Raw genomic sequence first — 22,732 nt, 5'->3', positions numbered from 1 at the left:
ATTTGCTCAAACGCTCCGTCCAATCATCCCCTTTGGTATCGCTTTGTTCGCCCTAAGTTGGCATGGTATGCCCAGACGTGGGTCCCTTGCTCACTCTACCACTGGATTCAAGATATGCCTGGCTGATGAGGATTATGAATCCGAAACCGGTCCCAGGATGCTTGTTTCCGGTCCAGGGAAGACATGGCTTTGCAGTTCGGGCTGGACTGTTTCCATGAGGCACAGTGTCAGACTGATTTGCATATGGCCATGTCTGAACTGGGGTGGTAGAGTGAGCTAAAGAATGGTGATGGGTTAAACCCAGATCAGTTGACTGGGGGTAACTGTTTGATTTATTCAAACGCTCCGTCCATCATCCCCTTTGGTATCACTTTGTTCGCCCTAAGTTGGCAGGGGATGCCCAGACGTTGCTCCCTTCCTCACTCTACCACTGGATTCAAGATAGCTTGGCTGATGAGGATTATGAATCCGAAACCGATCCCAGGATGCTTGTTTCCGGTCCAGGGAAGACATGGCTTGGCAGTTCGGGCTGGACTGTTCCCATGAGGCACAGGGTCAGACTGATTTGCATATGGCCATGTCTGAACTGGGGTGGCTGAGTGAGCTAAAGAATGGTGATGGTGTAAACCCAGATCAGTTGACTGGGGGTAACTGTTTGATTTGCTCAAACGCTCCGTCCATCATCCCCTTTGGTATCGCTTTGTTCGCCTTAAGTTGGGAGGGTATGCCCAGGCGTGGGTCCCTTGCTCACTCTTCCACTGGATTCAAGATAGCCTGGCTGATGAGGATTATGAATCCAAAACCGGTCCCATGATGCTTGTTTCCGGTCCAGGGAAGACATGGCTTGGCAGTTCGGGCTGGACTGTTCCCATGAGGCACAGGGTCAGACTGATTTGCATATGGCCATGTCTGAACTGGGATGGTGGAGTGAGCTAAAGAATGATGATGGATTAAACCCAGATCAGTTGACTGGGGGTGAGTGTTTGGTTTGCTCAAACTCTCCGGCCATCATCCACTTTGGTATTGCTCTACTCGAGATACATAAGCAGTGCTACCAAATGAGACCATTATTATCTTCACCAACTCCTTTGCCACCATTCACCTCCCATTATCTCCCCCCACACACTGTCATTGGAAATATATCTCAAAGCAGCCCTTGTCCATCGACATTGTAACCTAATAATGCTGGCTATTAGTATAGGGCACACCACAACCAAAATGTTTTTTGAAAGTTGAACACACCTAGTTTCAATATCATAAACATTCTTCTTCATCACCATTCCTTACCTCAACATCCTTTCCCCCATTATCTCACTATTAACTTCAGTTTGTCAATACCTGTCAACTTTAATAAACATTCTCACATTATCTCCATGGCATTTACCATTATTGTTCACCTAACAGTCAATTGTCACATTCCTCATTGTCATCATCAGCATCTTCTACACGATTGTCCACCAACCTTTCTTCATCCATTTCATCATCAACAATGATGTTTCGATCACCTTCCACTTTAGCATTACAACATGCACCTTATATATATTGCCAGCAAAATACAGTTTCGTTTACTCCCCTCACTTGCATGATCAGTCACCATACCATCATCATCATTCACCATGATACCATCTTGATGTCATGTATGCATCTTACGTTCCTCAGCGTCATAGGTTGTAAAATCCTTTTCAACAACATTGCAGTTGTCAATGTGCACCTGAGGTAGCGACATTTTCGCTCTTTCATTTGTAGGGGTAAATCATAATCACGAGTGGTCTGCACCCGCATATATTCCTTTGTCATATTAACCTGGGACAGTAAACGTGAACTGTAATTACGTGAATTGTGGTGTATTAGGGAAATTTTCATGTAAACGTGAAGAGATTAATGTTGAAATTCATATGGGTTTAGCTGAAAACATTAACGTGCAGAATTTGTGTATGCTGCTGACAACTATTCACGTATTTTATGTGCTTATGTAACATGATGATATAGAAGTGCTCAGCAAAGGGAGTTTTATGGGTTAGCGCAGGGAAGGGGAGTTGGGGACTAGCGCGTAGTTTAGTAGGACTATAAAAGTAGACATACACTTAATCCGGACACTAACCACTCCACTGTATGGAACGTCAGGCATGGATGAGCAGAGGCTTTAACGCCGCCCAACCCCCGGGTTGTGGGCCAGACGGCTGTGTACTGATTGAAGAAATGTATTATATATCTGCTGACACTTATGATGCTACTGCTATGCGTGTATTGGCCTGTACAGGTATGACTACAATAAAAATTATTTAAAAAAAAAAAAATAGAAGTGCTCAGCAAAGAGTGTTCATTTATATGTAATTTCGTAAGGCGTTTATGCTATTTCTTATGTTGGCTGATTTCTGTAGACCTGAAATGCATTTTCCCAGGAAGCTCTCGCATTATTAATAGTTGAATTTCATGTGCATGTTGGATTAGTTCTTTCTCACGCTTCTGTTGCAGGTGGAACAATCATCCTTGTTTGTTAGAATAATGTCTTTGTTTTAGGAGTCAGGCTTAGGGAGAAGAGGAAACATTGAGCGCTGATAATGATAATGGAGAACTGTTGAACTTTCTCATCGGACTAAGCCTGGGAATCAAGGTCATCTTGCCAAGGCTTGGGAGCATTGCTGCCTAATGGAAAGTTACCTATGAGGAGGTGGCCTGACTGTATTTTGTGATTTTGAAAAGGATCATGGGATTCTACCTGTAGTATTGAAATATCAAAACTAGGGAAAGTGTCCGGGGACTTCTGCCTTGCCTTGAGGGAGAGAGCCTCTTAGAACGAGCTCTGTTGCTTCATGCTATTAGACCCAACTGATGTGAAGAGACTTCTTAAGAAAACTTCACAAGCTGACATCTTAACTGATCTTGCCTTAGGAAATGCTATGTAGGGATGTCACGTTAGTGCTAGTGTAGGGACAGACTAATGCTTTATACCCACAAACTTCTGATGAAGGGGAATTTATATGTCAGCTCAATAACCTTCAGAATCCTGGTTTTGGAACTAATTATCTTGTGCATGTTACACCGCCTTATTTTCATCTGTAGGTTTAGTTTTGTATTAGTTACGATGTCTTTTTACACCCTCACGTGAGGTGCCTGTATGTCCAGTTATTTTTGGATTTGTAATAAACCCCCTAAACTCAATTGGGAGTCTGCGATTCTTAAGAGCCATAGTGAATTGGAATTGAAATGTTTGATCTGCTATTTCTTTCCTCCCTTACACTTTCATGCTGATAAAAAGTCCCATCGACCTGAGGTTCCACAGCACACCTCAACTTGTCAATGTGCACCTGAACATCGACCTCTGCCCCATTACCATGACCCATCTCTATCATGTTCATCTACCTAATACTCACGCCATGATCATCGAGCTTGTGACCATTATCAATATGCACCTTCATGTCTCCATTCTCCTCCCTGTCACTCACTCGACTATTTCTTAACCCCTTCGATGCTGATGACGGAACGGTTCCGTCATCAGCGTCGGTTGAGCTGTGCTGATGACGGAACCGTTCCGTCATGACTCCGCCCGCGCAAGGCGGAGTCAGCATGGGCGGGGAATTCGCGCCGCACGGAAGCGGTTAACCCAAAAAAGCCTTTGAGGTTCGACAACAACTCAATGGAAATGTAACAAATACAAATTGAAAATATCTTACCAGTGGACGAGGCAATTCCCCCCCTTCATGCGACAGAAGTGTATAAAGGTCACACATTCTTTAAAATGTTTTTGTCTGAAAAGAAAAAGATAAGAAATTAGTTCTTTCTCCATTTACTCTTCCTCTAACTGTATTTTTGTAGTATGGTACCAGTATATCATAGCATAAGCATAATCTGTCAAAAATGTTTTGTCTTAAATATTGTTTACAAAGATAGCACCACAATGGAGTTATTAATAGCAACGGAACAATATTGTATTGAAAATTTGTATAGCGCGAACTGTCACCCTACGGATATCCTGGCGCTTAGACTTGAAGATAGCCACCACATGAGCAGATCAGATTATCAGGGGAAAGGCCTAATGTTAACCCTTGGGAACAGCCAGGTTTTCAGACTCTTTCTAAAACAGGTCATGGAATTGGCCTGTCTAATATACTGGGGCAACTCGTTCCATAGGCGTGCGGCAGCCACACCAAAGGCTCTGCCCCCCATCCTGGATCTCTTAAATCTGGTAGTCATTATCAGATTTGCACTAGAGGAGCGAAGCTGCCTCTTGGGGTTATACCAGGTAAACCTCTCCTGCAGTGGAACTGGGCCCAAGTCATATGCTGCTCTGTATACAATACAGAGAGATTTAAAACAGACTCTTTCCTTAATAGGCAATCAGTGCAGATCTCTCAAGTCCAGGGTCGTAGAAGACCTGCGCTGCCTATTTAACACCAGCTTTGCTGCCATGGACTGGACTCTCTGCAACCCCTGCAAAATATATTGTGGTGCTCCCAAATATAGGGAGTTGCAGTAGTCCAGTCTGCTCAGAATTATGCTCCTTACTACAAGAGATCGAGTGTCCTTAGGCAGTAGCGTGAGAATCTCCCGTAGCATGTGCAGCAGGGAAAAGCAAACGCTAGCAGTTTTATTGGCCTGTAACTCCATTTGGAGATTATCATCCACCAGGACCCCCAAATTACGCACCGTTTTGACTGGAGCCAGGGGTTCGTCCTCTGGGGTAAGCTTGCACTCCAATGGAAGATGTTGAGACAATCTGGTAGTGGAGCAGTATACCACCTCTGGATTTCCCCATAAAATTGCAGGGAATTGTTACTGAGCCAGCTAGCAGAATGGCACATAGATTCCTGTAACATATCCATGGACACCGCTTGTTTCCTTTCCAGGGAGAACACCAATTGGGTGTCGTCAGCATAGTTGACCAGGTCAATTCCGAAGGATTTAATAATGGGAAACAGAGGGCGCAGATAGATATTAAAAATCTCCAACTAATGTGCCATTCACATAAAATAAAAGTGGAAGCAATGGATGGTAATCTATTTTGCACAATAAAGTATGACGATTGTGGTACTACAAAATGGCCTTTTTGATAATTCATCCTGACTTTTTTTGTCTCAGATGCTTTCCTTTGACCATCCTTTCCTAATGGGTGAGTCAGGCTTTTTAATGACATAATATTAGTAAATTCAGATTTCAAAGCCCGATTCACAGACAAATGATGTACCAGTACTTGTGAAACATGTCATATAGTGAGGCATGCACATATATAATTTGCAATGTGTTTTGGATTTATTTGTATAGCACTTATGACTGAATGCAGTGCTGAGAGTAATGGCTTCAATAGCAATAATGATAAAAAATAAAAATGAATGGTACATGGGTACACAAGAATAGTCTTACTAGCTATGCTGGGGTTTGACTGAAAGTGTCAGAAAACACACTATGAAGAAGATATGATTTTAGAGAGTATTGGAAGATGTTCAAAGAGAATGTAACAAACACAGCGAGGGGAAGAGAATAGCATAGTTTAGGAGCAGGGAGATAAAAGGATTTGAACCAGGGAACATGTGAAGGCGGCAGATGAAGCTAGGAAGCCAAGCTCAGTGAGCACGAAGGTAGTTAGATCTTGTAAGATGGATGAAAGTTTTTTTGGGACGATCCCATGTAAATATTTCAAGACTTACAATAGTCACACAATTGTGGATGAGGAATAAAAAGCCAGAGACAAGAGGAGAGGTGAGGGGGGGTGGAGCCAAATAGTAGGGGAGAGTTTAAAGAGAAGATGGGTGGCAGAATTAAGACCGGATTAAATAGGAGCAACTGAAGAGGCAAGAAGAGCCACGAATAGAAAAGAGCAGTAGTCAATGCAAGATGGGATAAAGGTAAGCATAAGAGGTTTGGTGGCGTAGAACGTCAAAAGTGGGCTGATCTTGGGATGGTTGTAAAGTTAAAAGTGATATGATTGAGAGCCACAGTGGCTCCTCTGCTATGGCAGAGGAGCGTCACCCCTGCTGAGAGCAAGCTGAGGGAAATGGAAAAAATAAAATTATAATAAATTGGTTTTATTATAATATTATTTTTCCCGTTTCCCTCTAAAGCCAGCCAAGTCTGGGCGGGCGGGAGGGCTTGGCTATCGTCACAGGCACAGCCAGCAGGGGAGAAGCAATGCACAACCGAAGTGTGCATGCCTGTTTGGCTGGCCATCCTAGGCCGGCCACAACGCCATACGCACTTAGGTTTCTCCAACCCAGCTGTGTTGCACAGCTGGTTGAAGAAACAGCACAGACTCCCAGACACTGTCTGAGCAGCAAAACTAGCGGCTCAGACCAATCCTGGTTCTGCTCTCATGCTATTGAGAGCAGCGCCAGGATTGGGTGGGGGAGCCTGTGCTTGTGTCCCAGGGACTGCTGGGACACCATCAGGAGAGAAGATGTGAAAGTTTGAGGTCGATCGAGGAGGGCGAAGGGACCTCGGTTTTAGATGGACGGAGATGAAGCGCTTGAGGGGACATCAGGGAGTTTAAGGCTGATAGGCAGGAAGAGAGAGAATCATGAAGGGTAGAAATGAAGGAAGAGAAGGAAAAGGAAATCTGGGAATTATCAGCATCGAAACAGTAGACGAGACCGAAAAGTAATAAGAGCGAGGGGAGGTTTAGATATAGAAGAGAAAGGGAAGAGGGTTGTCACTTATAGTACCCTGTAAAGAAGTTAAAAAAAAGAAATAAAGAATGAGGAGCACAATATCTATACGAATATACAGGGAACATGTGGGGGCGGCAGATGAAGCTGGGAAGCCAAGCTAAGTGAGCGCGAAGTTTTTTAGATCTTGTAAGACGGACGAAAGTTTTTTTGGGACCATCCCATGTAAATATTTCAAGACTTACAATAGTCACAAAATTGTGGATGAGGACAAAAAAAGCCGGAGACAAGAGGAGAGGTGAGGGGGTGGAGCTAAATAGTAGGAGTGAAGTTAAAGAGAAGATGGGTGGCAGAGTTAAAACCTGATTAAATAGGAGCAACTGAAGAGGCAAGAAGAGCCACGAATAGAAAAGAGCAGTAGTCAATGCAAGATGGGATAAAGGTAAGCATAAGAGGTTTGGTGGCATAGAACGTCAAAAGTGGGCTGATCTTGGGATGGTTGTAAAGTTAAAAGTGATATGATTGAGAGCCACAGTGGCTCCTGTGCTATGGCAGAGGAGCGTCACCCCCGCTGAGAGCAAGCTGAGGGAAATGGAAAAAATAAAATTTTAATAAATTGGTTTTATTATAACATTATTTTTCCCGTTTCCCTCTAGAGCCAGCCAAGTCTGGGCGGGCGGGAGGGCTTGGCTATCGTCACAGGCACAGCCAGCAGGGGAGAAGCAATGAACAACCTAAGTGCGCATGCCTGTTTGGCTGGACATCCTAGGCCAGCCACAACGCCATACGCTCTGAGGTTTCTCCACCCCAGCTGTGTTGCACAGCTGGTTGAAGAAACAGAACAGACCCCAGGCACTGTCTGAGCAGCAAAACTAGCCGCTCAGACCAATTCTGGTTCTGCTCTCATGCTATTGAGAGCAGCGCCAGGATTTGGTGGGGGAGCCTGTGCTTGTGTCCCAGGGACTGCTGGGACACCATCAGGAGAGAAGTGAAAGTTTGAGGTCGATCGAGGAGGGCGAAGGGACCTCGGTTTTAGATGGACGGAGATGAAGCGCTTGAGGGGACATCAGGGAGTTTAAGGCTGATAGGCAGGAAGAGAGAGAATCATGAAGGGTAGAAATGAAGGAAGAGAAGGAAAAGGAAATCTGGGAATTGTCAGCATCGAAACAGTAGACGAGACCGAAAAGTAATAAGAGCGAGGGGAGGTTTAGATATAGAAGAGAAATGGAAGAAGGTTGACACTTATAGTACCATGTAAAGAAGTTTAAAAAAAGAAATAAAGAATGAGGAGCACAATATCTATACGAATAGAGAGATAAGACAAAAAATAGGAAAGAGCAGTTTGACAGCTGTGCATGGTGGGAATTCCGCGGTGAAGCGAGTATAGGAGGCTTCCCCCTATCACAGGCGTAGCCAAGCCTAAATTCGTAGGATATAGAGTGACAAGCTGAAGAATGATCAAGGCCCGGGCATGGCCTGATGGAGAAGCAGTAAGTTTGACCCACACAGGGACAATAAGGATTTTGGAGTCAGACATAGTGGAGACAGATGGAAATGAAATATTAAATATGGAAGTACAGATTTTCGGAGGAGAGAGTTGAATATAAGAGATTGATTTTATAAGAAAGAAAGTTATCAGAATCATAAATAAAAAGTGAAGATTGAGAAAAGAGTTTTGGAAGAGGGAGGAGCTGATTGAACATGGGAAAGAGACCTTGGAGGTCCAAGGAAAGAGAGGTGATTGGTGTTTGAAAGTAGGATTTGCTGGCAGAAAGAACAGAATGCTATGCCGGCTGTAGATGTGATCCAATGGCAACCGGGTTTTAGATCTAGATCTCCACCGTTCAGCCGTGCCCAAGTATTTCCAATCTTGAAGAGAAGCAGTAAAGTATGTTTAAGGATGTTTTCTCTAAGGAATTAAAGGGTAGAGAGGTGGAGTAGCATCACAACAGTCGAGGTTAGAAGAGATGCACAGCACAGTGTTATGCAGCTCATTATGGGACCAGGGTTTGAGTCAAGACAGAAGAGAGGAGGTGGAGTGGGCCAAGAAGGGGGAATTTACTGTGCACAGATTATATTGAAGGCAAGAAATCTGGACATTGGTAGACACACGCACAGGTCAAAATAAAATAAAAACAAGCATTGGCAAAGCCAATAGGTCTTGCCTATGAGACCCATTGGCGTTGTCAATGATTTGTAGCAATGCTGTACAGCAGTGTGTCTGCTCTGCACCATGGCTAAAAATAATGTATTTAAAAAAGCACTATGACAAGGCTGTTGCATCATTTTGTATGTGTGTGCCTACAAAATGACGGACACACATGCAGCAACATGAGCTGCCCATAAACCCATAAGGCCTGGCAATAAATGCTTCAGTAAAACAATGAAAAGGTAAGTGTGCCTTCAAGGGATTTATTGTAATACTCAGTTTGAAATATTCTAATTTACAGTTAGATGCAAGATTTAAGTCGATGCGGAAACGATTGTCTCCCAGCTTGTGTCCACAAAAGATACTACAGGCTTATATTGGCTAACTCAGAAGACCTCTCTGGAAGCAATTTAGGATGCTTAACCAGAAGCAATCTCAGAATATTGAGAGCGAATACACTGCTCTGCGTATGTTTTCATTTGGGAGAGACTGAGATCTACCCATTCAGTGTTTAACACTATTGTTCGAACGGATACGGCTGACATAGACTCCTCTGCCGAACCTTTTTACAATAGAACTCAGGGGTCAACCAGTTTAAACATTATAGTCCTGAAGATGGTCTCATTGAAGAAAGCCTAGAGACCGAAACGTCGACTTTCACACTTCTTTCTCAACATTTCTGTTTGTGATATAGAAAAAGTGTATACAATTGTAACAGTGAAGGCTATAGTAATAGATTTGTTCCTTCTTGTTCCATTGTATGTGTTATTTACAAGTACTCCTTATGAATTCTTAAGATAACATTTATTTTCCGTATGCACCAGTGTTTTTGCTATATATTCTTTTGATATATATTTTTTGTGTGCTTTGTTCAGAAATACAAAAATATCACGCTATTTGTAATTAGGTTGTCAAAAGAAATTAATTAGCAAGCAAAGAATAAATCTTGCATCTAACTGTGAATAAGAATATTACTGAATACTACAATAAATCCCTTGAAGGCACACTTACCGTTTCATTGATTTTGCCCGAGCCCTCAAGGGTAGATTAGGTTGTCCACTATACTTATCAGTTAAACAATGGCACTCATAGGTATCATTCAAACATCAATAGACGATGAACGTGCCAAGTTAACACACAGCATCTAATGCTATTATTTAATTAGCAAATTATAAACAACAATATTCATTTTTAGTGAGTCTTTATCATAATCATTCATACAAATCAATATATATTGTGTCATTTTCAATGACAATATGTACAGAATGACTCCAGTGACCAAAGAACCACAACACCATTCAATACAGAAAGAAAAAAATGTGAGTTTATTTCAGGTAGTCCATAAGGCCTCTCAGGCTGTATGCTATCTATGTTTGTTTATTATCTGTGTAGATGATGTTTCGACATAGGATAGCTCGATATCACCTGGACAGAAAGGATAGGGAGACATCTTGTGACATGATATGCAATGACCTACACTGGATTACTGGCGCACAAGGCTTACACTAACCTTTATTTGCCCTGTGCCGCTTAATTGTCTTCAATGGAGCTCCCAACATTTCAATGTTCTAATCAACTCTTTTAACATGGAACTGTGGCAATAATTAAAATACTGCTGGAGTTGCACCTATACGTTTGACAGAAAAAAGTATATCTTTTGGAGCATGTATGAGTTTGTCATTGCAAGTTTGAACTGTACGCAACCACTTCTGAAAATCGTACACTGCAACACTCCCGGTTTAGACAGATACTTCCTTTTTTAAAACAAAATATTATGCTATTTCAGCTTTCTCCTTCGTCAGATTTCCCCCAAACCAGTGCAATTTATTGGGGGAAATTACCAGACTCGATTTCCATTGATTACTACCCCAGCTTTACCTTAGTGTTGACATACATGTAAGGGGTATCACCTAGAATATGACCATGCCCCCTGGGCGGAAACCTTAACTGTCTGTACCTACAGCGGTGCCCAAGCAACCTTGGCCGATGCCCGGTGGATCTGTCCTATGCAGCTACAGTAGAGTTTGGCTGTGGTTCAACCCTCGGCCGTCACCTACTCAGCCGGACATCGGACATTGTTTTTCCTCGCCTCCCCTTTGTGTTTCTTACCTGCATTCCTTACACCTGTTTACCATTCCTCTTCTACCTTTAACTCCCCATAAGACGTGTATACGCGCTAGTAACTCACATATTGTGTAAGCTGATGTTTTTTCCTATGTATATACTTGGCTATGTAATTATGTAACCTGTAACTCGCTGACCCTCATGTAAAGCGCTCTGATACCTCCGGGTCTAGCCAGGGCTATATAAATGTTTGCAAATAAATAAACAAATAGGATCAGACTTGAGTGTTCCTAATGTGACAGACCATGTTTTTGGAGGACTGTGTGCCATGTGCACCAAGGGGAGTAAGCCAGTCGCTCACCCAGGAGGTCAGGTTAAAAACAGTCTCTAACAAGCATTAGAACATTGGAATGTTGAGCGCTTCATTGAAGAAAATGGAGTCTCCGGGCTTCTAATGGCAGGTAGCAGCCCGGAGTTCCAACATTCCAATGTTTGTTCACAGCTGTTGCTGTGAACAAAGGCCTCATGGAGCCCAAGGGGTTTCCACACCCTCTGGCTCCACAAGGCCTTTGTTTTACAGATTAGAACATTCTGCTGTCTATGGGCAGAATGTTCTAATAGCTGTAGAGCCCTCCTTAATGGGCTCTACTGTCCATTAAAGGCCAGCTCCCTTATTAAAATTCCAAGCCGAAGAACGCTGAAACGGGCCTTTAATGGCCAGTAGAGCCCGCTATGGCAGGCTCTAAGGCTATAGTGGAAAAGCCAATAGGACAAGCTTGATGGAATCCAGGAAGGTTGGAAACGATTAGCAATGTCCCCACTAAGGACACCGGGGTGTGTGTTGTAAAATAACAGAGCAGAAGTAGTGAATGCAGCAGGGGTGGCAGCATTAAAATGAGAGGGAGGGATGAATCATTCATGTAGATAAAGTGAATGTTCGAGGTCAAGGGTCAAAGTTGCCAATTGTACTACATATCTAAGGTGCAAAATGTGGTCCTTTGCCCTTCCATTGCTATGGAGATGATGCCCCTGTTACACTTTTCCCAGTTTGCTCTGTGATTTTCCTGCAGTGGACTCCACGTGCTGTGAATCCACTGTAGATGTTCCATGGTTTAGCTGATGTTCCATCAGTGGGGTCAAAACTCAGCAGGTTTGAAGGAGCACACTAGCCCCTCTAACCAGCCTGTTGGCAGAATAATGTTTGGTTCCAGAAGATTACGGTTTTAGGGGGAAAGGCTTTTTTATCTGTACCTCTAGCGGACAAAAGTCCTGCTGGCCTCCCTCTGTAAAGCCCACCAGGATTGTACTCTTGAATATCGAGTATAAGATAAAAGTTGGCTGCCAAACTAAGTGAATGAGAGCTAGATGCCGAGTCACAGCTTGTTCAAGGAAAGCGAGCGCAAATAATAAGGACTGAGGAAAGCGGTGCCCACATGGTTAGAAAGCGTCTACCGCTGCAACCGATTAGAACACGAACAGCCCAAGCGAGGAATCCCTCAGAGCAGGCTGTAACACAAGACTGAAAATAAACTCCCATTTGGTGAAAACGTAGGATCACGAGCATGATCCAGTAAGATCCCGAAAAGAAAAGAAACTCAGTCAGAACTAATACCCTTCCCTTGACCGGCGGCTGCTGGTTCAACAGATATCCCGTATTAAGACAGAGCCCTGATCAGAATCCGTAGAGTTGACATACCGGATTCGAAACGCGTTGGCGTAAAAAGATTAGCCATTTATTGGTTGAATGGACTGAATGAATTAATTTGAAGTCTATTTTTCCTTTTTTGAACTGCCTACATTCAATTGTAGTTCATTGATTTATGATTGTCATTAAGTTTATACTTTTGACTCTGGTCTTTATGGATTTACGGATGATTTTTTCTTCGTAGTATGAATATTTGAGTGTATATATATCAGAGCAATTCACTTTGTATAATACAATTAGTTATGTGTATGTGTTTGTGTTGTAAATAATCGCGAATTGTAAATAATTGTATATAAGGTGTACAAAACGATAAGGTGTCCCTTTCATACATCAATACTTTAAATAAAAAGACAAAAAACAAATAAATAATAAAAGGGTTTGAGTGATATACCCGTACGAACCAGGAAGTCTCTTATGGTTTGTTCCCTCAAAAATAGAGGATTTAAGTAAGTGTGTGGCTGGCAATCTGTCTATTTAGTTATATCAATGGTCCAGCTAGCCCCACGTCCCAGGACCTGACTCCCCCATTCTTCAAACACTAAATATCAGGGCACAAAATATCAAACGGAAACTGCATACAGGGAAGTATCGATTCACTATTCGTAACCCCACCTCTAGGTAGCTTAACGATATACATGTCTTCCAGCAACCTAGATGTGGAGTTAACTATAATAAATCTTTACACACTTACCTTTCAATATTTTGTCCCTCAATATTGTGTCCTCAATATTAGTGTTCCATGATATTCTTATTTGATATTCTGCCTCATGAATATTAATGAGGCAGGTCCTTTGTGACCCATTTGGGAATCGCAAACAGTGTCTCAGACACTGTTGTACATCAGTGTTTGCGACTCGTAATTTGCAAACACTAAGGGTCGCTTATCTGGCACATGATCTGTAACTGGAAGACTGGTGCAGAGCGAACGCTGTCCTGTGGATATAGAGGTGAATGCTGTGCAAAATAGTGATTGCTCTACATGTTGGCTTTGTTGTGAATCTGGCAGCCTGCTTGCTCTTCCTAGGGCTTGGGCCTGGGACCCTGAAGGTGTCAATAGTTACATTCACACAATGTCAGCCCAGAACATCACTCCCCACTGTTTGTTGTCCGCTGCTCAGAGTAGGGCCTCTGGCTTCCAGTACACATACTTTGATGATGTGGTTCCATATCTGTTCCCTGCTCTGTAAAATCCAGGGATGTCCCCATGGGGAGAATGCCAAGGATGATGCACTTATCCCAAACTGGGGGAGAGCTGAAATTTCAGCGATAGCTTGATTCTTAGTTTGACCTGTGTTACCACCGGTACCCACGGGAAGATGAATACTGAGAGTGTCGGATTAAACCCAGTGGAGGCTCTAAGCAGTTGAAATTTTAGGCCCCACCCCTCGCAAATTATCTCGTAATACCCAATGCACTGGATTTTTTTACAGACTTGACAGCTGCCAGAAAATGAGCTTTTGAGAAACAAACTGTTCTGTGAATCTGAGTCTCTGGTTTATGTACTTTAAGTTGTTAATGGGGACATTACGTTAATACTGGATTTTCTCTCTAAAGCCTTTAATGTAAACTTTTTTATTTCTTTGAGCTGATTCTTTTTTTCTATCTTTTGGAAACAAAATTGAAGAACGCTTGATGGTAAATTTACTTTCAAGATCAATATTATTTTGATCCGTTGTGGCGGGGACCCTAAAGGGAGTGAGGCCCGTAGGCCGGTGCCGACTTTGCCTCTTTGGTAATCCGGAAATAAAAACTGACGCCCCCAAAGTCGATATTCCACCTGTTTTACTAGCGGGAGCTCTGTGTGCCGGCCCATCGAGCATACCATGAACATCCAGGGCTCTGTGTGTTTCTGTTTCCCCTCAAAGCCAGAACCAGGTCTAGGATCTGGGAAACCACGCTGATGTGATCTGCCCTGGAGGAAATAGAAGCCGTACTGCCCAGTGTAGAGAAGACCAGGGACCTTTCCACGGACAAGAGAAATGAGGAGGGAACTGAAGACTGCTGGGAGGTCATCTTCACGAATTGAGCCACCTAGGAGCCCTGAGGTCCCTGCAGTCTAGCTGGCCATAACTAAATGGATAACAGTGGCTCATTAAGGACCTGCAATGGACCTTCCAGGATTATGGGTGCAGTGAGCCAGCATTGCCCCAGACCAGCTTCAAACCTTGTCTGAATATGTGGGAACGGGCACCTGCAAGCTTCCAAGACAGTTGTACATCACCATATCTCGGTCGAAAATTTCAACTTATAAATAAATCATATCCACTACATAGTCTACTATTACATTGTGAACGTAAATATATATTTACTTCTTAACTCCACATACTGTTACCTCAATTTCAATTCAATTCAATAATAGCTTTATTCGATTTTTGCAAAAGAAAATCATAAAAGCACATTTAATACAGCATAAAAAATGAGTTCAAAACTCAAGCATAAAACATAGAATTGAGGAATTAAAAGGGTCTTTGAAGTTGTACAAATTATGGCTGTCAGGAATCGGAAGACAATCAATTCATAGACGCTCTACACCTTACTGCAAATTTCAAAAAGCTAGCAGTTGCAGTAATTGTGAGTTCATCATCAAGCATGTATAGCTTGAGTAAGGCTGGCCTGCACTGTCTTAAACCCCACAGCTTCAGGAGTGGGAGTAGATGTTTCTTTCTTCCCCAAACATAAAATTTGCAGAACAAAAGAGGGTGAATGTTGGATTGCTTGGAAACGTTGTCACAAGGACAGACCACCAGGTTAGTAGACCAGTCGTTTGTGGTGGGAAATGTTAGTAGACGGTAAAAGCAATCCGTCCTCATCCTTGTTAGCAGCATTCTCGTATAGGTTGAGAGAGTCGGGGAAAGATAAGAGGGAATGCCTGCATCATGAAGTAAAAGGTTATGGTGAGCAATCGATGATTTATTGCCTTCAAAATAGGAGCGCCTGTCTTCAAGTAAACCTAAACAGCGTGCCTTAAGGTCCTTTTTAGAGATAGTTAGGCACAGAGTCGGGTTGTCATATAAATCAGCTAAATCCAGTGATGTTTAAAATTTCTGAACATAGGCAAGCCAAGGTATTTTTCGTGAGTCAGTTAAGGCCATACAGTCCTTAATCACATCTTGGGTTAGCACTGTTTTTTCCGAGGACCATATTTTATGCCATAACAGAATTGGTGCGGCTTTGATTGTGTCCGAGATATGTACCCGGGCAAGCTCGTTGTGACAGACTGTGGTAGAAATAGATCGAGGGACAGCCAGCAGGTATCTCAGGAAAGCGTTCTCGCTGGTTTGTATCTCTCGGCAGTCCGCCAGACCCCAGATTCCAGCACCATATGTTGCAGTGGAAACACATTTAGCTGCAAATATGTCCAGCAAGATCCCAACCGGTTTCCCACCTAGTTTTGTGGCAAATTTCTTTAGGGCTCCAATTTGCCTGATAAAAGCCAAGTTTCGAGTGTGAATAGCATTATTCCATGACCCTTTACTATTAAAAAGTATGCCCAGATAAGTGAAAGTTTTCGTAAGACTAATCTTGGTTGCATTAATAAACGTATTACAAGAAGTGTTCTTTTTTTTGCTACAACACATGGTAAAAGTTTTGCTTACGTTAATCTTAAGGCCTCTCGCACCCATGAATGTTGAAAAGGCTGACAGTGCTTTTTGTAGCCCTAATTGGGTCCTGGACATGATAACAGCGTCGTCCGCATATAAAAGAATTGGGACTGCGTGGCCATTTATTTTAGGGTAATCAACGTCCAATTTCGCCAGGCAGTCGGCAACACTGTTAATATACAGGTTAAAAAGAAAGGGGGCAAGGATGCAGCCCTGCCTGACCCCCTTTCTGATGGGAAATTTACTCGTACAGGTTCCGTCCTTTCCATAGCGAACCTTGGCCCGGCTCCTCGATACAGTTCTATTATAAAAGCGAGTATGTTAGAATCAACTCCCATGGCAGTGAGGGTAGACCAGAGTATACTATGGTTAAGGCAATCAAAAGCAGAGCTTAAGTCCACGAAAGTCATATATATATTGCTCCTTTTTGCCATCAAATATTTGTTGGTGATCAAAGCTAAATTAAGACATTGTTCCACTGTCCCAAGACCAGAAACGAACCCATATTGGAATTTAGACAAAATGTTGTTTTCCTGAGCCCATGCTTGCAGTTGGTTCAGCAGGACTCTCCCAGCCACCTTCATCATGGAGTCCAGTAAGGAAATTGGTCTATAACATTTTGGGTCCATTCTTTCACCTTTTTTAAAAATGGGTATTATAATAGCTTCTTGCCATGTTACGGGGAATCCTTTGTGAGCATATGAGTTGAGGACGTTTGTAATAATTGGTGCCCACAGTTGAATGTTATCTTTAAATAAATCTATTGGGATTCCGTCCGGGCCAGGGGCTTTGGCATTAGAACTTTCAAGAATGGCCAAATCCACTTCTGAATAATTAAAATAAATGGAGAGCGGAAACGACTCTGTGTGGTTTCTTTGCGGCTCATTTCTCCCCATTTGTTGTGTTTCAAGGTTGAGTGGTTCGATCTGGTCATCTAATTTATACAGTTCGGTGAAGTGATTTATCCAGGCTTCCTCCGTGATGGCGATTTCTATGAGGTCAGTCGACCTATCATTGATAAAAGGGGCGTTGACCTCCCTCCAAAAGGCCGTGTTGTCCCTTAAGGTGCTTGCTTTTAACAAAGCTTCCCAGGCGGCAGTTTTCAGTTCCTTTTTCCTGTTTTTAATTGCCTGTTTATAAGCAGCGCAGGCGGATCTTATTTCCAACCGTTTTTTGGGGGATTTATTGAGGGTAACCTTTAAGATGTTATGAGTGTTTGAACATTCGTGATCAAACCATCCAAAGCTCTTGGACACATTGCTTTTATTGTGATTTCTGGTCAAATTTTTCCTGATTTGTATTGCGATTTGGTCGAATGCAAGAATAATTTCTTGTGAATTGGGAGGGTATTCTAGGCAAGTCCGGAATAAATCGGGGTCAAACATGATCAGTTTTTCAAGGAATTTAGTTGTATCAGTTTTAGCCCATTTTATAGTATAGCCGTTTCTCGATGAAAGGGATATAGAGTGTGAGTAGAGGTTTTCTGCAGTGCTCCCGGACTTGTTACCACTAGAAGGAGAGTATATTTTGGCACTAATAGGATAGTGCTCGCTCATAACCAGCTCCTCTCTCCTGGTTTCTCGGGCGTCGCCATGATGACTGTAGGACAAGAGGATGAAGTCTATTGTCGTAAGCGACCCCCGTCCATGAAATGTAGGTTGGAAATCAGTCAAGGGCACTGTTAAGTCATTAAAGAAGCCCAGATCCCATTCATGTAGTAGATTGTTCAGTTGGGACCCCATGGTTGTGTACTCGAAATGGGTGGTATGTTCACCATTAGGGGCTCTTAGGTCACAAACCCTAGTTCCACTGTGTGGGCATAGATGACAATTAAAATCTCCTAAGATGACTAGACGTCTATCTGAACAGGACCCTCCCATGCCCTTCTTTATGAGTTTGGATAGAAACTCTGTAAATTTTGGTTGGTCGTCTCTCTGTGCACTGTTATATAGGTTTATGATGAGAGAACTAACAACCTCTTTCCCAGTCATTCTGAAGGCCTGTAGGGAGAGACCAAATGTCTTTGATCTAAGATGAGATGGAGCTAGCTCGACGCATTCTAGAGATACATTGAGCCTATTTGAAATATATAAGCAAAGACCTCCCGAAGGTCTGCCTCTACTAGACAGAATGGCTGGAGTAAAGTGTGTGCTATAGCCGTCCAGGTTAGTAGGTGACAGATCCCAGCATTCCTGAAGCGCTATGATATCAAAGGTGTTTATGAAGTTCAAGAAGGTTGGGTCTTTTGCTTTGTTGGAAAGACCGGCAATGTTCCAGGTTAGAAGGGACATATGTTGGTTAGAGTCAGAGTGATTTGATGGGCGGTGGGAGTGGCTTTGATCAGGAGTTGAGGGCGAAAGGGGAGCCAGAGATCCATCAGTTTGTGCGATTGTGGGCCCAGGAATGGACATGTTAGTAAGACCCACAGTGAGTTGTTCCATACCAAGTTCCCCAGTTTGACTTGGGAGTGACCCTGAGCTAACAGGAGGCAGAGGAATTTTTGACTTGTTCTTATAAGATGTTTGGTTGCTTGATGGTCAATCAACCATTTCTAAGACTGAAAAATAATTACTAGTTGGTGCCCCTCTCCAACCCTCTGCATAGGGTTGCTCTCTTCTTGGGTTCCAAGGGTAGTGATCCCAGTCCCTTCTTCTGTTACGTGTGTCTACTTGGGACCAGCTCCACCCTGGAGATTGGTTCCAACTAAGGGGGTAGTCTTGTTCATGAGGAAACCTTGGGGGATAAAAAAAGGACAGACGATTAGTGTCTATACCTCCCTTTCTCTCCAAGGTTGACCAAGAACATATGTATCTAACTGTCTCTGGATCATCAAAATTAATGATAATACAGTCCCCCTGTGTTCTTTTCCTTGTTTCCCCGATCCAAGGGACCCTACGTACCATGGAGAGTCTACTATTACAATGTGAAGGAAGGGGTCTGTTGATATTAAGCCATTGCATGACTTTATTTTTTAGGGACCAGGTAGATTCACTCATGTTTTCCTCTAGTTCTGGGACCCCCGTGAGGATCACAGTGTAGGGGCTTGCCTCTGGAGGGAGGTGGATAGGCTTCTTTGGTCTAACTGGTTTATTTGTGGTATCACCAGCCTGTTGGACGTCCAAAGGTTTGAGGGGAGGAGGCTTTGGTTTAGTTTTAGGAGGGTCGGCAGATGTTACTGGCTTTCCCTGTGCTTGCTGGGTAGTGCCCTTAGTCTCTGTTGGGATCGCTTGTGTGTTGGTAGGAATTGTGGGAGTTTTGCCTGTAGGTAAAGGGGTTTTAGGTGTTAAGGGTGGAGGTGCAGGTTTCTGTACAGTGACTGCCTTAGTGTGGTTAGCATTTGTGAAGGCTGGGGGAGCTAAAGTGCTACTAGAAGATTTTTGGTGACTAGTAAGGTTGATAAGTCTAGCGATTTGTTTCTCGATGTTATTTAAGGATCGTTCGATTGGTATTAGTTGGGATTTTATGAGATCCTTAATTGTGGCTACCACTTGTGCATTAAGCTCAAGGTGGTTTATATTGCCAGCAGCATATCCCCTCTGAGCATCATCCAGAGAAGCGGCTGTTGCAGAGGGGTCATCCACGTTAACAGGTAGGGAATTAGTAGCATTATTTTTATGGTTGGTACGGGGGGATTTTTTGGACCTTGTGTGCTTTGGTGGACAGTTCTGCTTAGTCTTGTCTGTTGGCCTTGTACTGTCTTGTTTGGGAATGGCTCCCTCCCTAGTCCCCTTATCAGTTATGGTAGGAGAGACTACTAACGTTTGCGACTCTATCAGGGTTTGCGGGGCCGTTTGAGTGGGACTAATCACCAGAGTCGGTGTTTTCTCCAAATCTTCCAGGGTAACTTCCCCTAGAGTGACAGATAGATCAACACTCATAGGGATGGTGTGTAAATCTGCACGGACTTCTTGCAGTAGTGGGGCATTTGTTCCTTGTTGGATAGGTGTTTTGGCTAAAGCCAGGAGGCCCATTGAAGATCTTCGCGCCGCTGCGAGGTCCTGGGAAACACGTCTTTCTAAGAGTACAATCCCCTGGTTGATTGCATCATTAGCTTTCGTGATAAATTGGTCAATTGGACCAGTAACCTGACCCAGGCCTTGAGCCGTCTTACTCCTACTGCCCCTTGTGGTCATGGTGGCGATGTATTACACGTAGGTAGGTAGGGGTAAAGGTGATGGCAGAAAAAAGTACCAGGATGCTGGAGAAAAGTCAGAAGGCTAGATGAAAAGGGATAGGCCCAGACTAGGCTTGCACAGGCTTGAACGGGCTTAAACAGGCCCGCCCTGTGCCCGGGCTTCGCCCCGGGCTGCGACCCGCGCGCGTCCCGCGATGCGCGTTAGAGCCCTTGCTTAAGAGTCTGTGAGGTGAGGGGGCGGGGCACTGGGAGGGGGCGCGGCTCACGCGGGAAGAGGAAACAGCTGATGGTATTGACGCTGTACCTCGCAGTCCCGGGGCCGCGCCTCTCGCCTCCTCTGCGGCCTCGCGGTGGTTGTCTCCTCCCTCTGTGGCGCAATGAGCTTGGAAGATAGTCAGCTACTCCTGTAGCAGATGGCAGGGCAAAACTGGAAACGCTGGAAAGAACCTAAATTTGCCGTATAAAAACAGTGGTAAGTTTGATGTAGTGGACACAATATTCTTGTGTGTCATTATTTGAACTTCAGTGTAGTTGCAGAGTCCTCCAAGACATACACATAGGTTTATTTCTCCATACCCTAGGTCTTGAGCTATTCTCCTGTCAACTGCTGTTGGTTTATTTGATTCTGGGACCACTTTACACCTCACTGGAGCCTTAGCAGTTCTGGAAGTTTCACATTGTGAAACTCTGGTTAGATCCTATGTCTCAATCCCACTTCCAACTGGTAATCTGATGGAGGCATTCAGGGCAGTGCTTAATTTAAGATGTGGTTTCCAGTGCTCAGCACTTAATCATGAACACCGGCTCTTTTTGAACACCAGTTAAGGACCCATCCATTGATGGTAGGCACTGGGAGATTAAGGGATTTGCCCAGAATCACAAGATGTTGAGCCGACTTCGAGACTCGAACCTGGTTCCCCATCCTCTGAAGTCAGCAGCTTTGGCCGTTACCCCACACTTCCTCACCACTTTCATGGTTAGTAGTTTGTTCTGATTTAGGCAGTGCTAACACGAGAAATGGGCTGGTAGAAGCTGCCCCCTAACAAGAGACCTGGCACTTATGTTTTTTACAAATTTATCACTGATTCATGGTAACAAATCCCGCAGATGCTCCTGCCCACTGAACAGCCTGACTGTGACAGTCAGTTCTGAGAGAGGCCCCCACACACTGTGATGCTCCTGATGGCCTAACTGTGGAGGCTAGACTAACCTCAGCACCACTGGTACTCCTACATTAACTTCGACAACAGTTGTCTCTATGCCTGATCTCCTCTGAGCTGGGCTCAGTGATCTGGACGCCAAAAAAGTATATCCCGGTGTCCAAATTTTGGATACTGAAACTTTTTTACCTTGGGAACTAGCCCTTGGGCATCCTAAAAGCTTAATATTTGACATAGAGGGTTCCCCTGCCTACTTTATGATTCTGGGTTTTTTGTAATTAGACTTGCAGACTTTTATTTTAAAGATTCTCAGCCACCAAGGGGCTAGCACACTGAATAATCTCTTTTTGACAGAAAAATATGTATATCAAGTTATTTACTTATGCCATACAGTATCTATAGTTCACCCTCCATCACAATCTGAAGTGGGATTTGGCTACTTTCATAGTTAAGTGTACAGTGGGAGTAACTTGGTAATCTAGTTGAAATGTCATAGTACCTGAGATCGGTACACACCCTGAATATGGAACTCACAACGTCAGTGGCACAGAACATCAAGGACAAAATATTTAATAAATGTCGACAGGTAAGTTTTGACTCTCTGTTCCTGACTCCACATGAATGTACGTACTCTGTATATATATCATCAAGGTACGTAGATATGGAGTTGGGATTAGTAACTCTTTATTTCCTTATATGCAGTTTTCAATATTTTGTTTCTCGATGTTATTCTATCTCGATGTTGTTGGTGTCGATATTCAGTAGCACAGCTCCTGAAGCCATAGGGCACTGATTATAGATCAAAATACCAACCACAGACACTGCCTAGAAAACATTGACTGCCCAAGGACGCAGAGAGAAGGCCTCAATAGTGCCCAGAAGCAGAAGGCATAATATATACAAAACAAAAGTTGTCAAATAAATACAATTTACTATAAAAAGCATATGTACATTCATAATAGCTATAGTTATTTGTCAGTTCCCCAGCTATATAGCTCATAATTTGCATATTCTTCTTGTTATTATCCCCACCTCTTCCTCTATCTATGAACCGTATCAATGTACAGTCCATGTATAATTTATACACCTGTGATATATTATCTATGTCAGTTATTGTCTTCTACATAGCTATAAGATATATATTGTTATGCCATTAAAGGCCCGCTCCACCGTTAAAGGCCCGAGCCAGCTATGGCGGGCTATAAGGTTCTTATAATATTCTGCCACTAGAGGGCAGAATGTTCTAACAAATAAAACAAGCATTGCCATAGCCAAAAGGTATCGCTTTTGGGACCTTATAAGTATTTAGGTATGCAGC

General features: G+C 43.3%; 1 protein-coding gene across 1 annotated transcript in view; it reads right to left on the bottom strand.

The window, feature by feature from the left end:
- The window catches only part of DUSP15 (dual specificity phosphatase 15), a 100,498-nt gene that overhangs the window by 50,576 nt on the left and 27,190 nt on the right, over positions 1–22,732 (bottom strand). Inside the window, exon 5 of the mRNA XM_086932683.1 lies at positions 3,675–3,749. Within this exon, the coding sequence (XP_086788809.1) occupies positions 3,675–3,749 (75 nt within the window). The remainder of the gene's footprint in view (positions 1–3,674; positions 3,750–22,732) is intronic.

The sequence above is a fragment of the Lissotriton vulgaris genome, chromosome 7 (genome assembly GCF_964263255.1).
Source record: "Lissotriton vulgaris chromosome 7, aLisVul1.2, whole genome shotgun sequence".
Taxonomy (NCBI): domain Eukaryota; kingdom Metazoa; phylum Chordata; class Amphibia; order Caudata; family Salamandridae; genus Lissotriton; species Lissotriton vulgaris.
This window is presented reverse-complemented; position numbering and strand designations above follow the sequence as displayed.